The sequence below is a fragment of the Phaethon lepturus genome, unplaced genomic scaffold (genome assembly GCF_000687285.1).
Source record: "Phaethon lepturus isolate BGI_N335 unplaced genomic scaffold, ASM68728v1 scaffold28431, whole genome shotgun sequence".
NCBI lineage: Eukaryota > Metazoa > Chordata > Aves > Phaethontiformes > Phaethontidae > Phaethon > Phaethon lepturus.
Genome location: NW_010515995.1, coordinates 1 through 12,224, shown reverse-complemented (window position 1 = coordinate 12,224; position 12,224 = coordinate 1). Strand labels below are relative to the sequence as shown.

General features: G+C 50.1%; 1 protein-coding gene across 1 annotated transcript; it reads left to right on the top strand.

Moving 5' to 3' along the window:
* Positions 1–1,627: 1,627 nt before the first annotated feature.
* On the top strand, positions 1,628–4,010 carry LOC104615001 (protein FAM162B-like; the record flags this gene model as incomplete). The annotated part of the gene is made up of 3 exons (XM_010295945.1): positions 1,628–1,733; positions 3,124–3,232; positions 3,903–4,010. Coding segments are annotated over 3 exons (323 nt in total), but the record flags the coding sequence as incomplete, so codon positions are not given.
* Positions 4,011–12,224: the final 8,214 nt, after the last annotated feature.

The window sequence follows — 12,224 nt, the reverse complement described above, 5'->3', positions numbered from 1 at the left end:
TCATGTCAGGGAACCTGTTAATTAGAAAAAAAAAAAAATAGATGTTCCTCCTCATACTCGGCTGCCAGATTTCCAGAGGAGGACCAGCGCACGTCCCCGCATGTGCAGGGCTGGTGCAAGCGGCAGCCTCTGCTCCCCACGCCGCTCATTACACCCACGACTGTGCCTGCCTGTGGCCCGCAGCGCCCTGGCTTACCTGGCAGGCAGCAGGCACGGGCTGCTCCCACACGGCCGAGGTCCCTGGCAGGGAGAAAATTTCCCCTCCTCTTTCCGCCACCTCCCTGGCTGTGCCTGGGCAGACGACTCAGCCCGGCGAGGCTGGGCTGCACGGGGCTGCCCGCGCTCCCGTGGGATGCCTGTGGGTCTCCAGCATGGGGCTTTGCCCTTGTCTTCCCTGGGATGGAGCCTGTCGTTTTAGTGATCCATCTCACTGCTGGCTGCGGGTCTGGTTCAGACACGTGCTGATAGTTCAGACGTAGCTCTCTTGGTCTCGCTGGCACTCTGTAAGAGAAATAGGAGAAGCAGGAGATTAAATTTACCTGGGGGTCTGGGTGGAAGATTTACAGCTGGTATTTTTCAGCCATTCTCAAGTCCTGGCGTGCATGAGCAGGCCTGGGGCCAAGGCACGTAATGTGATTTCACCATCTCAACACCGGCGGGAAGAGAAGCTCCCTGCGCCCTGCTCTGTAGCGGCAGCGATTTCCTTCCAGCCACGCACCAGCAGTCCGGCCACAGCCAGGGAGCGTGGGACGCTGAGACTGGGAGCATCTTCACACCCTTCCCTTACTGCACGCCCTGGTCACCCACGGGGCATTTCTAAACACCAGTCCCACATTTACAAGCACAGGGCACCGTAACCTGGCGTCTTGGGTGCACCTCTGGGTGTGCGAGGAGTCCCAGCTACCGCGCGACGACCACCCGTACAGGTGGGCAATGCAAAAGCCAGCTTTCGAGCCAGCCGTTGCTTACCCTATTTTTGCAGGGTCTCCCTGCCGCTGCCCTCGTCGTGGCCTGTCATTGGGCTCGTTTCAACCAAGAGGAGTCAGAGTCCCTTTGTCATTGTGCTGGTGATGAGGACATGCTGATGGCATCACCACGGTAGTCTGCTGGGGTGTAATGTATCCTCATGGAGCACAGCAATGCATGAGAATGCCTGCCAGCCTCCCTCCGGGCTGCCTTTCAACAGGCCTCGTCTCTCCATCAGCGGTTTTAGAGGGAGATGCTGTCGAGGACTTATTAGTGCTGCTGGCAGTGTGCTTACCTCGCTAGTCGGGCCCTTTAAAAGCACGATGCCAGCAGGGTGAGAGCATGCTGTGGGCTTGGGTGACTTCAGCCCCGCATCCTTTCCCCCCTTAATCAGGAAGGTTAAAAGAGATTTTTAGTTTAAAACCTACCTAAACTAAAGGAAAAAGAAAAATAAGCAGAATGAAATAACCTGCAAATGTAACTAAGTTTCTCACAGCAGCTGCTGAGTTCTTTGACATTAGAAAGCACATTTGCCTCTCACAGAATAAAAAAGTGCCATTCTGAGCTTTCAATCCTTTTCCTCTAGCTTTTTTTGACAGCTTTTTTCCCCATCCCTTCTTTAAGCTTAGCTCATTTTTTTCCTTTATAAAATCTCTTACAGGTTACAGACCTTTCAAAAATGACAGAAGACCTACAAATTTTGACAAAAAAGTGTTGGTATGGGCAGGACGCTTTAAAAAGGAGAAGGACATTCCCAAGCACGTATCGTAAGTAGACCTGTCTGAACGATCCTTCTGGATGTGAACATACAGATTGAGACCCCCGTCTGCATTACCCAGAATTGTGCTCACACGGTGAGGGTTAGTGCTCCTCCATGCTGACAGGGCCTGCTGCTACCTGTGTCCAAAAATAATCTGAATTTTTGGGAACATGAACTTTTCTCATGCCCTGTGAAGTAAACTGGATTCACTTGTGTTAGATATTATAAGTTTCAGACTAAGTTGAAATTGTCTTTTGCAAGACAAGTGGCTTTGTAACTTGGAAGTCACCATGGTAAAATATGATCCACTTTGGATTTTTGCATGCTTTGCTAGTTTTTATCGATTAGCAATTAATAATGTTGCGCACATTTTAAAAAGAAGTCTGGGCTATACACAGCTTTGGTGACAGACATCTGCAACGAGTTCCTCAGGTCTGAGCTATGGTTTCATCTCCTTGTCGAGGCATTTTGTTAAAGGATTGTCACTCAGTTTTGGAGACCTAATGCTTCCTGACTTGTGACCTCCCGGGGGCTCCTCCAGCCGGCCCTCGCCTTGCAGGCGTAAGTAGACCCGTGGCTGGGTACGATTTCCTGAATGACTCCTTGCCACGCTGCAGCCCCTTGCGAGCACGGCTTGTCGGATAAATGGCGTGAGTCGCTGGCGGAAGGTGGAGGAGATTCCCCAGCGCCGGCTGTGGCTGTTCAGCTGCTTGGGAAGGCAGCTCCGGACAGACGGCACAGTTGCCCGCTCCAGCTCGGGCGCAGCCTCCCGCCGCAGAAATGCTTGCGGGGCTAATGCCAGCTGGCTGGCACAGGGCTACGCCGCGGCGGGGCAGGGCTGGGATGTGCAGCTGGGATGGGGATGTGGCCGCAGACCCAGTCACCACGTGCTGTGCCTCGTTGCTGTGTGAAAACTCTGTGTTGCTCTTAGCCAAAATGTGGTTTTGTTCGGCTGAGGGTGGCATTGCCTGGCCCTGGTGGCACAGCCCCGGTGTCTCCTGGTGCTGTGCAGCACCCCATGCCCTGCCCTGCCCCGCAACATCCGAAGCCGGGCCCCTTGTAATTCCATTATCACGGTGAAAAGACCTTCCTCTCCTTGTCATTTTTCAGGTGTTTACTCTCATATGCAATAAAAGGCGGCAGGAGAGAAGGATTTGTTTGTCCTGCTGTTACTGATGGGAGTAGCAATACCCCCACCTGGTGGGACGGTGGCTAAATCTTTCCCTCATAGGCTTTTTTTTTGAGTGTTCCTCTAAGCACCTGCAGAAAGAGAAGGCTGAAACACACTGTACATTAACAGGCAGTTGCTGGAAGAACTGAGGGTCACTCCCCAGCTCCCCATGATCTCGTTTCACACATGCTGCTGCAGGATGGAAACTCTGCTCTGTCCTCCGCAGGTCCGAGGTCCTCGACGCAGCAAGGAACAGCGTCAGGATAAAGGTTTGCTACATCATGATCACACTGACCTTGCTGGGCTGTTTGGCCATGGTAATCACAGGCAAAGAAGTGAGTATTGTTTCTGGGTGAACTGATCCACTTAATGTATGGTCTACGCATGCTCTCTTTGCAAATAAGCGCCTGGGTGACAGATAGGCTTGAGAATAAGTCCATGTAAGTGATCTTTGCACAGGATCTCTGTCACCCCATTCTCCGGGGGAAAGCCTGGCACGGGGAAGCGCAGCTTGCTGGTTAGTGTGCTCCGTCTGACCCCGTTTGCCATAAACCGGTGCACTGCCATGCTCTGTGTCACGGCATCTCAGCACGAGGCCAGTCCACAGGCTGTGGAGCAGCTCAGACCGTGTCAGTGGTGCCTGGTCCCACCCTGCATCCCATGAGGGCACCCATGAGGCTCCCACAGTCCTGCTTGCCGAGCCGGTGTGCCACCGTGGCCACCAAGAGCTGTGACACTCACTGCTTCCCATCCCACTGGTGGGGAAGGAAGGTCTCCAGCCTGACCTGCATGTCCCAGCACACCTGTGAACAATTTACAGTGTAATTTCCCTGCTAATCAGAGCTGCAAATGCTGAAAATTTGGTAAAACAAGGAAACACATTAAATTCTGTCACGGCAAAATACCAAAAAGGCCAGTGGGGTGCCAAAGCAAGTAGTGCAAATGTGGGGAAATTTAGTGGTGGGAAATGTGTGCATGCGATGATTTTCACCATTTCTTTTCAAGGCTGCTAAAAGGGATCACACACTGCTGAGGATGAACGTAGAAAAGAAGTCCAAGTGGAGGGCTGAAGTGGAGAAAGATCAGGAGGCAGCTGTTGGGAAGCCACAATGATTTGGAACAGATTTATTTTAACAGCAGGAGATAAGTGATTTGCACACATGGCATATGTACCTGTCTTCATTTAACTCTTTGGAGCTTTTCCACTGAAACTCTCTCAGGGCAAAGACTTCACTGCTCAAAAACTGTCTATATGAACTGGGAAACTCCTATGGAAACTCAAACAAACAGCTGCTTTCTATGGCCTCTGGCACTGGGTTCTGCTGAAATACAGGAATCTGTCCCGAGTGGAAAGTGTGGGAAGGATGAATGCAGGACTCTTCAGCACAGGATCAGCTTTTCGTGGTGCAATGCCTGTAGTGCAAACAGCCTCGGCCGAATGGCCCAGGGCAGGGGGAAAAGGAGTCTGAAATTCGTTGTGCAAGCACAAAGAGGTCAGTTATCTCTACCTCTGAGCCTGCTGCCATCACTGTCTCCTCTTCCTCCACAGCCCCTCATGGGATCCTGTATCTGGGGAGTGGGGGGACGTGAGCATGAAGAGAGGCTGGGGGGATGGAGGAGTGTGAGCGCACCCCGATGACTGATTTGGTCTGAAAGGAGCTTTGTGCCAGAGAAGATGGTGGTGATGTGGAGTGGTAGCGTGGGTATGTGGAGTGGTTTGGTTGTTGCAGGGCAGCCTGGGGAACCCGTGCCTGGTGCAAGGACCCTGGCCTGGAGACACCTTTTGTCCTGTTGCACCTCACAGGTTTTGCTTTTTCATCTTTTGCTTCCAGTCATTGTCATGGAAGTTCTCTAGCACTTGCTTAGTTGTGATTTTAGTCAGGAGTAATTGTTTATACATGGTTTGCTAAAATTGGATTCTTTTTAATCATCATTGTTCATTAATTCATAATAAAACAGCTGTCCAATTACATCTAAAACAAACACATCTCTTCACAGCTTCATTTACAGTGTCACCAAATTCTCTGGGATGATGCTTAACAGATGGAAGAGATCCTAATGAAATATTGAAAATTACATTTTCATGAAGTTATTAAACTTGAAGACAGGCCCCAGTTCATGCTTGTGGGTGCTGATGGTCTGAGCCCCCATTCGGCACGGGTATCATTCGCAAGACCCGTAAGACAGGCTGGCGGAGCTGGGTGTGCTGCATGGGGTGACACGGAGTGACAAAACCCAGCCGTCTTACCCTGGCCGCCATGGGAGAGGGCAAATGCTGGAACCACGCGCAGCCTTTGTGCAGTGTCCTGAGCACCACACCAAGGCTTGGCCTTTGCCAGGTTTATTATTTGGAGTAACTGCACTTGCTCCATGGGAGTCTGGGAGCTCCTGCTCAGGTCTCTGAGGTTTATTGTGTAAAAAATCACGTCTGCTTATTGCTGGTGTGTCACTACAGGAACAAGGTGCTGGCAAGGACGGGCTGGGGCGTTGGCAGGCGGTCAGCAGTCGTCGGGTTCTGGGACTCCACCTCCTGTGCCTGTGGTCACTGGGCAGCTTTTTCTCTCTGATGCTTCTTAGGAGCACTTTTCTCCACGTTGCACACCTGATTAGGATGAGGAGCTGTGTGAGGGGAATGTTACACTTGTCACAGCCCGGGGTTTGCAGTCCTTGTTTCCAACTCACAGCCCCGTGCGGCACAATTCACCAAAAGTGATGGCTGCTCCCTCCTCACAAAGCACGTCTCAGGGAAGTGAAAATAATGGTCTAGGACAAGCACAGAGTGAACAAGTCTCTGCTGAGAAGACACTTTTGCCTGCACCGGTAATATGGGCTCTTTCATTTCACATGACCTGGTTTTCTTGGTTAGTGCAATAAACCTCAAGTATTACCTCAAAGTTAGTGTTCATTTGGGGATAAAATAAAACTGCTCTGGTCAGCCTCTTAGGTTATTTTTTCCTTTAATTCTTAAATGGCTTTCATGTGTCCTTTTTAAGAAGGTACATGTAATGCTTAAAGGAACCCATTTTAATGCTTGTAAACAAATCCATGTCCATGTTCTGAGCTTCCCTGACTTAAGCAGGAAAGGCGATGACCACAACCATATCTAAAGAATAAGCAAATTAATTGTGACTTTTTCCAATCTCTGCTCTGCACTTCCCTCTGCCTGGGGAAAAAAAAATCTGCTTCAGGTGTGAGCTATTATCAAATCCTTTTAAACTGCCTGGTTCTGTTAACTAGTGCATAAAGCTGCTGCATTACACATTGTCATTAAGAAAAAGGAGAAATCAATTCCTCCTCCCTGAGCCACTGATGATGGGCCACTTCTGAGCGATCAGATGACCCAGGTGCTTTTGGGCTCTCACAAAAAGCTATGACTATTATGTAGGGAATAATCCTTTACTAGTCCTAGCTATGTGATTATTCATTTTAATATCATAATATTCCTCCCAAAATCAATCGGACTAATCGCTGGCTTGCGCTTGGTCGGTGGCGGGCGGCTGCTGGCGCTGGTGTGGCGGACGTCCCCCGTAGTAACTGGAGATGCCAGCAGAGGACATTGCACTGCTGATGCCTCTCCAACACTGGGACTTACTACTGCTTGTTAAAATCGGTTTCTATCTGTGTTTGCAAAGTCCTTTGATTCTTCTCTTGAAAAGAATCTTCTCAGATTAGAATCTTCTCTTCTAATTAACAGAGCTTCCTGAAGGTATAATTGGCAAATCCTCACCACCTTAGGGTTGGGGTTGTTTTTTTTTTTAATTTCCCCTCCCACCTATATTACTTCAGTGTCACACCTGATCCCCCAGTCATTTAAAAAAGGGATGGGAGGTGTAATTAGGTGGGAGCTATTTTTTAATAACGTGCCCTGCGTTTCCCCAGCCTGGCCCTGAGGACAATGCGAGGGGCTGGCTCTTTTCCGAGGCAGGGGTTGGAGCTGAGGGTGCGTTGGTTTGCTGCGGTTCTTGGGGAGACCAAAAGTGAGTCCTTTCAACTCTTACCTCCTCGTTTACTGCTCTGTAGTGGAGGAAAGAATGCTTCCTCCCTTGCAGGATTTTTGCCATTTTAATGAACTCCTACAAGGAAATGGTTGACAATGTGCTGGTGGCTGGTGCCATAGAGACTTACATTATATTAACAATTATTGGGGAAGATGTTCCCTAGTAACTGGAGTTGATCTAATTCTGCTTCCATTAAAATCAGTGCTGCCGTTCCTCCTGGCTGTGAATTAAGGTTGTTGCCCACCATTTTCTGAAGTCACAGTGATTTCCAGAGATTCAGCTTCCCTAGGGAGTCAGGCTGCTGTGGGGCAGAGCTGGGTGCACTGAGCTTTCTTCTGCCAATGTGGTGAGAACAAGCTCCTGCAGGAGGCTCTGCGTCATGAGCATTCCAGTGCCTTGGAGAAAAGGTGTGAGATGGGGAAGTCTGAGCTCAGGAGAACTTAGTCCCTGCCTTACTGATTTTCTCCATCTTTTTCACCTGCTCAGGGGGTTTCTAGTAACACTTGATTTCTTTCCACCCATCTGATATGTGCAGCTCTTCTCCTGGGATGCAGCAAGGCTGATGTGATCCTGCACTTGCAAAGGACTTTTTCCTGGATGCAGATGAAATCTTGCTGTTCAGAAAGATTTCATTTTAAAGACTTCTCTACTCTTTCAGCATTTAGTCTCCCACCAAGCTGGGAAACTGCTGCTTATTTTAAGGCTGAATGCACCTAGCTTCATCTTCCAGGCATTGGACCTTGTCTTCAATATGGAATATAAAACATCCCATCTCAACTCTTTCCGGTGTGTAACTAGTCACCCCTCAGCTATTGTTTGTGCTTGGATTCCTGCTACGTTCAAAACACCTTTAGTTTCTAACCATTGCTTGGTGGGTATCACTGGCTTACTGGCCAGTTAGGTGATTGACACTCTAGTGAATTTATTCCTGTATCAAGTGATTCACTACATTAGTAGCCTCTTCATAAACAATCAAAATAGATTTGTTGGTTTTAACATAGAATCAATAATCTAGTACTTTTGCAGAAAGAAAGGATGTAAAAGCTTTCCAGACTTTACTGACTACCCTGGAAAATTAAAAAGCACAGTGGTTATGCATCAGAAACTTGTTCTCCTCAGTCTGTGCCCGAGACACCAGTGCCTGCAGGAGCAGCGTGGCCAGCCAGTGGCTGCAAATCTGCTTTTGTTCCTGGGACTGCCGAGGGTCAGTTCAAAGGATCTTCAAGGTTGAAAGTCTCATCTGGGTGAGATGCAATGATGGTTTGATCTGTAAAGAAACCTGCTCCCTCTTACCACAAAGATCTTTCCAGCCTGAAGCAGGCTCATGCTTTCTCCTTTGCTCAGCACCGTTGCAGCTGGCTGCTGCTGGCCCACAGGTATCTGGGGTCCTCGTGTCCATCATGATTTCAGAGGTGGCTTAAACACCACTCTCCTCTTTGGATTTGGCACAAAGACATTCTAGCCTAGCAGGAAAGCAGGGCCAATGTTCAGTAATTTGAATTAATTAATGGATCATTCATTAATGCATTGAGGTAGCATTAAAGCCATTTTCCATGGTTAAGTAGTTTGATTAACATTAATGTTGTATGACTTATTGCAAACCTCTGTGACAGTCATATGATGAGTAGATAGATCCTGAAGGCTCTGAAAGGACCTGACCATTTAATTCCTTTACTCTGTGAAGGATCCCACCACAAACCTCAACACTACACCTTGTCTGTGCGTGAGACAGCTTTCTACATGAAAATCTAAAGCTGGGACCTGACTCTTCCTCTGCAGCACTGTGTTCCTCAGTGAAGGGACCCAAACCTTGTGGGTAGAGACTGTTGTTTGCTGGGTGCGCGAGGGCTTGCCATGGGGGGGGAGGTCAGTCTGGGACAAGTTTTCATAGGAAAAAATTGGGCTCTCTCATGGCTTATGTATACTCTGCAGCATGAACAGATTTATCAGAAACTGCCTGTGAGACTAGACCAGAAAATGGAGGGATTTGCATGCTGGCCTGTAATATACTTCTCCCAGACGAGGTATGGTCCTGAGACTTTTTCTAAATGAAATGGTAACCGAAACAGCCCAATGAATTAGTCATATGCTAATTACAATCACTTCTAATGGTTCACGTTTCTGTTTCTGCAGAATGTCCGAATGCAAACGCAACTCGGTGGTGCACCATGAATTGCACCACGTTACACCGAACTCCTAGATCCCCAGTAGCTACTTTATCATTGTCTAAGCATTGTCCTGCAACGAATTTCTAACAGCAGGGCTATAATCTTTCCCAAGGACATCCATTAGGGCTGTAAAGATGTCATTAGAGCAATGCTGCTCCAGAGGGCACGGAACAATCTCCAGCGTGGTTTCAGACTGTACTAAGGGGCTGGAGTAAACCTTGAAACGTAGGCGGTTAAATATCCCAGCATTTCAGTGCTCTAAGCCCCATGAGAGGGCAATTTTACTTGACAAATCAACCTTAATACAAAGCAAGAATACAACTATTGCATGTTGCTCTCTCCCACTCCTTTCCTTTTTGCTTCTCCCAGGAGCCGTTGTGCAGGTGGCACAGGGGATGCTGTGAGCGGGGGGCTGCTGAGCACCCACCGCGGCGGCATGAGTCCACGCACGGGCAGTGGGATGCTGTGGGGCTGCCAAGAGCTGCACACTGAAACTCGGCAAGAAGTGGAAGGAGCTGCCTGTGCAGCTGCGGTATCTCAGGTGCTAATTCCCACAGCCTCTCTGTAGCTGCTAATGTTTAGTATCTGAGGACTCTTAAATCTACTTGTCTCTTGTTGCCTTTGCTGAACGGTCCAGGGAGGGATTTTGAGCTCATTTCAGGTGAAGTCCAGGTGTCTGTGGAGTTCCATGGGTGACAGCTGGATGTGTGAGTGTCTTCTGCAGCTGGGAGTACACAAGTGTGCTACCAAGATGGGCTCTGGGAGCCATGGAGGAAACTGCACGGGGTGAGGAGCAGAGGCAGCCGCGGCTCAGGTGGCACATTGCATACAGCTCCCCAAAGGCGGCTGATTGCCCCCCGGTGTCCTCTGCTCCGGGCCAAGCTCTGACCTGGCACCGGCGTGCTCTTCAGCAGATGGTGCCATTCTCCCAAAAGCCAGCCTGTGAGACCGCAGCGGCTCTGGGGGTCCCAAGGGCAGCATCGGCTCAGCCAGCATGGGTGAGAGCTGCAGTCCCATGACCCGGGGCTTTCACCTGCCCGTGGGGTGGTGGGGCTGGGAATGGGGTGCCCAGCGGTGTGGGTCATAGGGCGGATGCACCGCTCTGCTGTCACAGCTGTCCTCTGCACAACCCACCCGCACAGTCAGTCGCTGTGGTTCATTGCCCTCTGGGCTTCCCACAACACACGGACTCTGCAATGTTCATCAGGCGGGACACGGGCCTTCTTTTCAAGAAGTTCTTAATGTACAGTGACTACCTGAGGGCTGGTCTTCTTCAGCAAGAGCTAGGACAGAATGTTCAGCAGAGCAGCTTGAGCCCAAATATTTTATTTTGCTTCAGTTAGTCAGAAACAAATAATAATAATAATAATTTTTAAAAATCCTGGAAAATGTGTGCCTGCACATGAGCCTGAGTCACCCGTCTCCACTTCCACTTTCTGTGCACAAAGTTAGGCACCAGCCTGGAAAATGATTTCCAATATCCCTCAGTTTTTTTCCCTTACATGTATGTTTACATAAAGGAAAGTAAAAAATCTCTGTAGCCTATGTTTATCTCAAAAGTAGGTTTCCCTTGAGAGACAAAGTGAAATAGTGTGGCTGTCTCATCTGAAGGAGGAATGATGCAAATTTTGCTTTCAGCCCCATGGAAAGAAGCTGAAAGTTTTGGGGGAGGAAGGTTTTACTGGGAGGAGGCAGCCAAAGACTCTACTTTCTAACTGCTATGGGGGGATCTAACCCCTGCCTTCCCCAGCAGCTCCCAAAGCACAACACAAGGGCAGCCAGTGCCATGCCACCCCTTTTAGAGGGGGGGAAGTCCGCACCCCTGGGAGCGGGGCTACTCTGCGAAGGGAGCAAGGGCAGCCTGGCAAGGGCATCACCCCTTTATGGGCTTGTTTTGCTTTTACAGCTGAGGACTTAGGATGAGTGAGGTTTCAGGGCTGGGGTTGGGGGGCTGGGAAGGGGTCCCCCATCATGCAGGGGCCTGGGGATGCTGCTGAGCTCTGCCTAAGACCCCGCTGAGGTGATCTGTGGACCCTGAGCTGTGGGGCTCCCCTGGGAGTGTACCAGAAAAAGTATCACTGCTGAGCGGTGACATCTGATGTAGAAAGTGGCAGAGTGCAGAAGTATTTGCAAACTTGGAAGGGAAATAGTGGCAACAGCCCGGGTGTGACATGAGAGAAGGGAAGGCTTCGCCTCCCTCTTCCTCTGACTCCCTCCTCCCTGATAACGATGTTTTCATCAACAAGGAAATGTGATTTGAGTTGCTTTTACACATCAGCCAGGGATCATGACCTGGAAATTAAGGCAGCCTCCCAGACGCACTTATCGGCCCTCTCACAGAGGCTTGGTCAGGGTCTGGATGCTCTCAAACAGCAGCCGGTGCAAGCTCAGCGCTTCCCAGCTAATGTGCTCCCTTGCTGCTCTGTATGCAGGCATACGTCTATAAACAGCAATAAAACCACGTACTTAACCAATAAAACAGGCATAGGAACTCTGACATCCAGGCATCAGAGCTGAGAAAACGGCTCTCCTGGAGACTAACCCTCTGTGTAGGCTGAACCGTTATGATTTCCGACTCTACAGCTATTATCCTCCATTAACCCACCCGCCGTCTCGCTGCCCTTGCCAGGGTGCCCATGACCAGCATCCTCGAGTCCCCAGCGCCGGTCCTGCTGGCTGCTCTGTGGCTGGGGCAGCTCGGGTGCTCGCCGGCTTGCGGTGCTCAGCCGGGTGCTGCTGGTACCGGCGCAGGTTTTGCGAGCGCGAGATGAGCTGCGTTTACAGCCTGGCAAACCCAGGTCCCGCAGGGAAGGGCTCGGCACCGTGTGTGCTGCTCATCACGCACATTGTGCGTCCTGACGAAAAAATACGCATTTCACCGCCTGATTTGCACGTGCCGGCCGAGAAGGCATGTTGCTGAAGGGGAAACCTGGCTGCTTGCTGTAAAATGGCGTGTTTAGATCACCTGCGTGCTGTTTATGTGGCTCCACAAACCCAGGAGCAGTTTTACAGCACTGGTCTTCCAGAAACACAGGCTTTGCTCTGGAGAGGCGGAGGAGCGGGTGACGGCTCGTGGTCTGAGAGGATGACTCGTCAGAAACACAAGTTATGTCAGCTGCCCTGCTAAGAAGGGCAAACGTCTGCGGTTTTGAACTATGAGC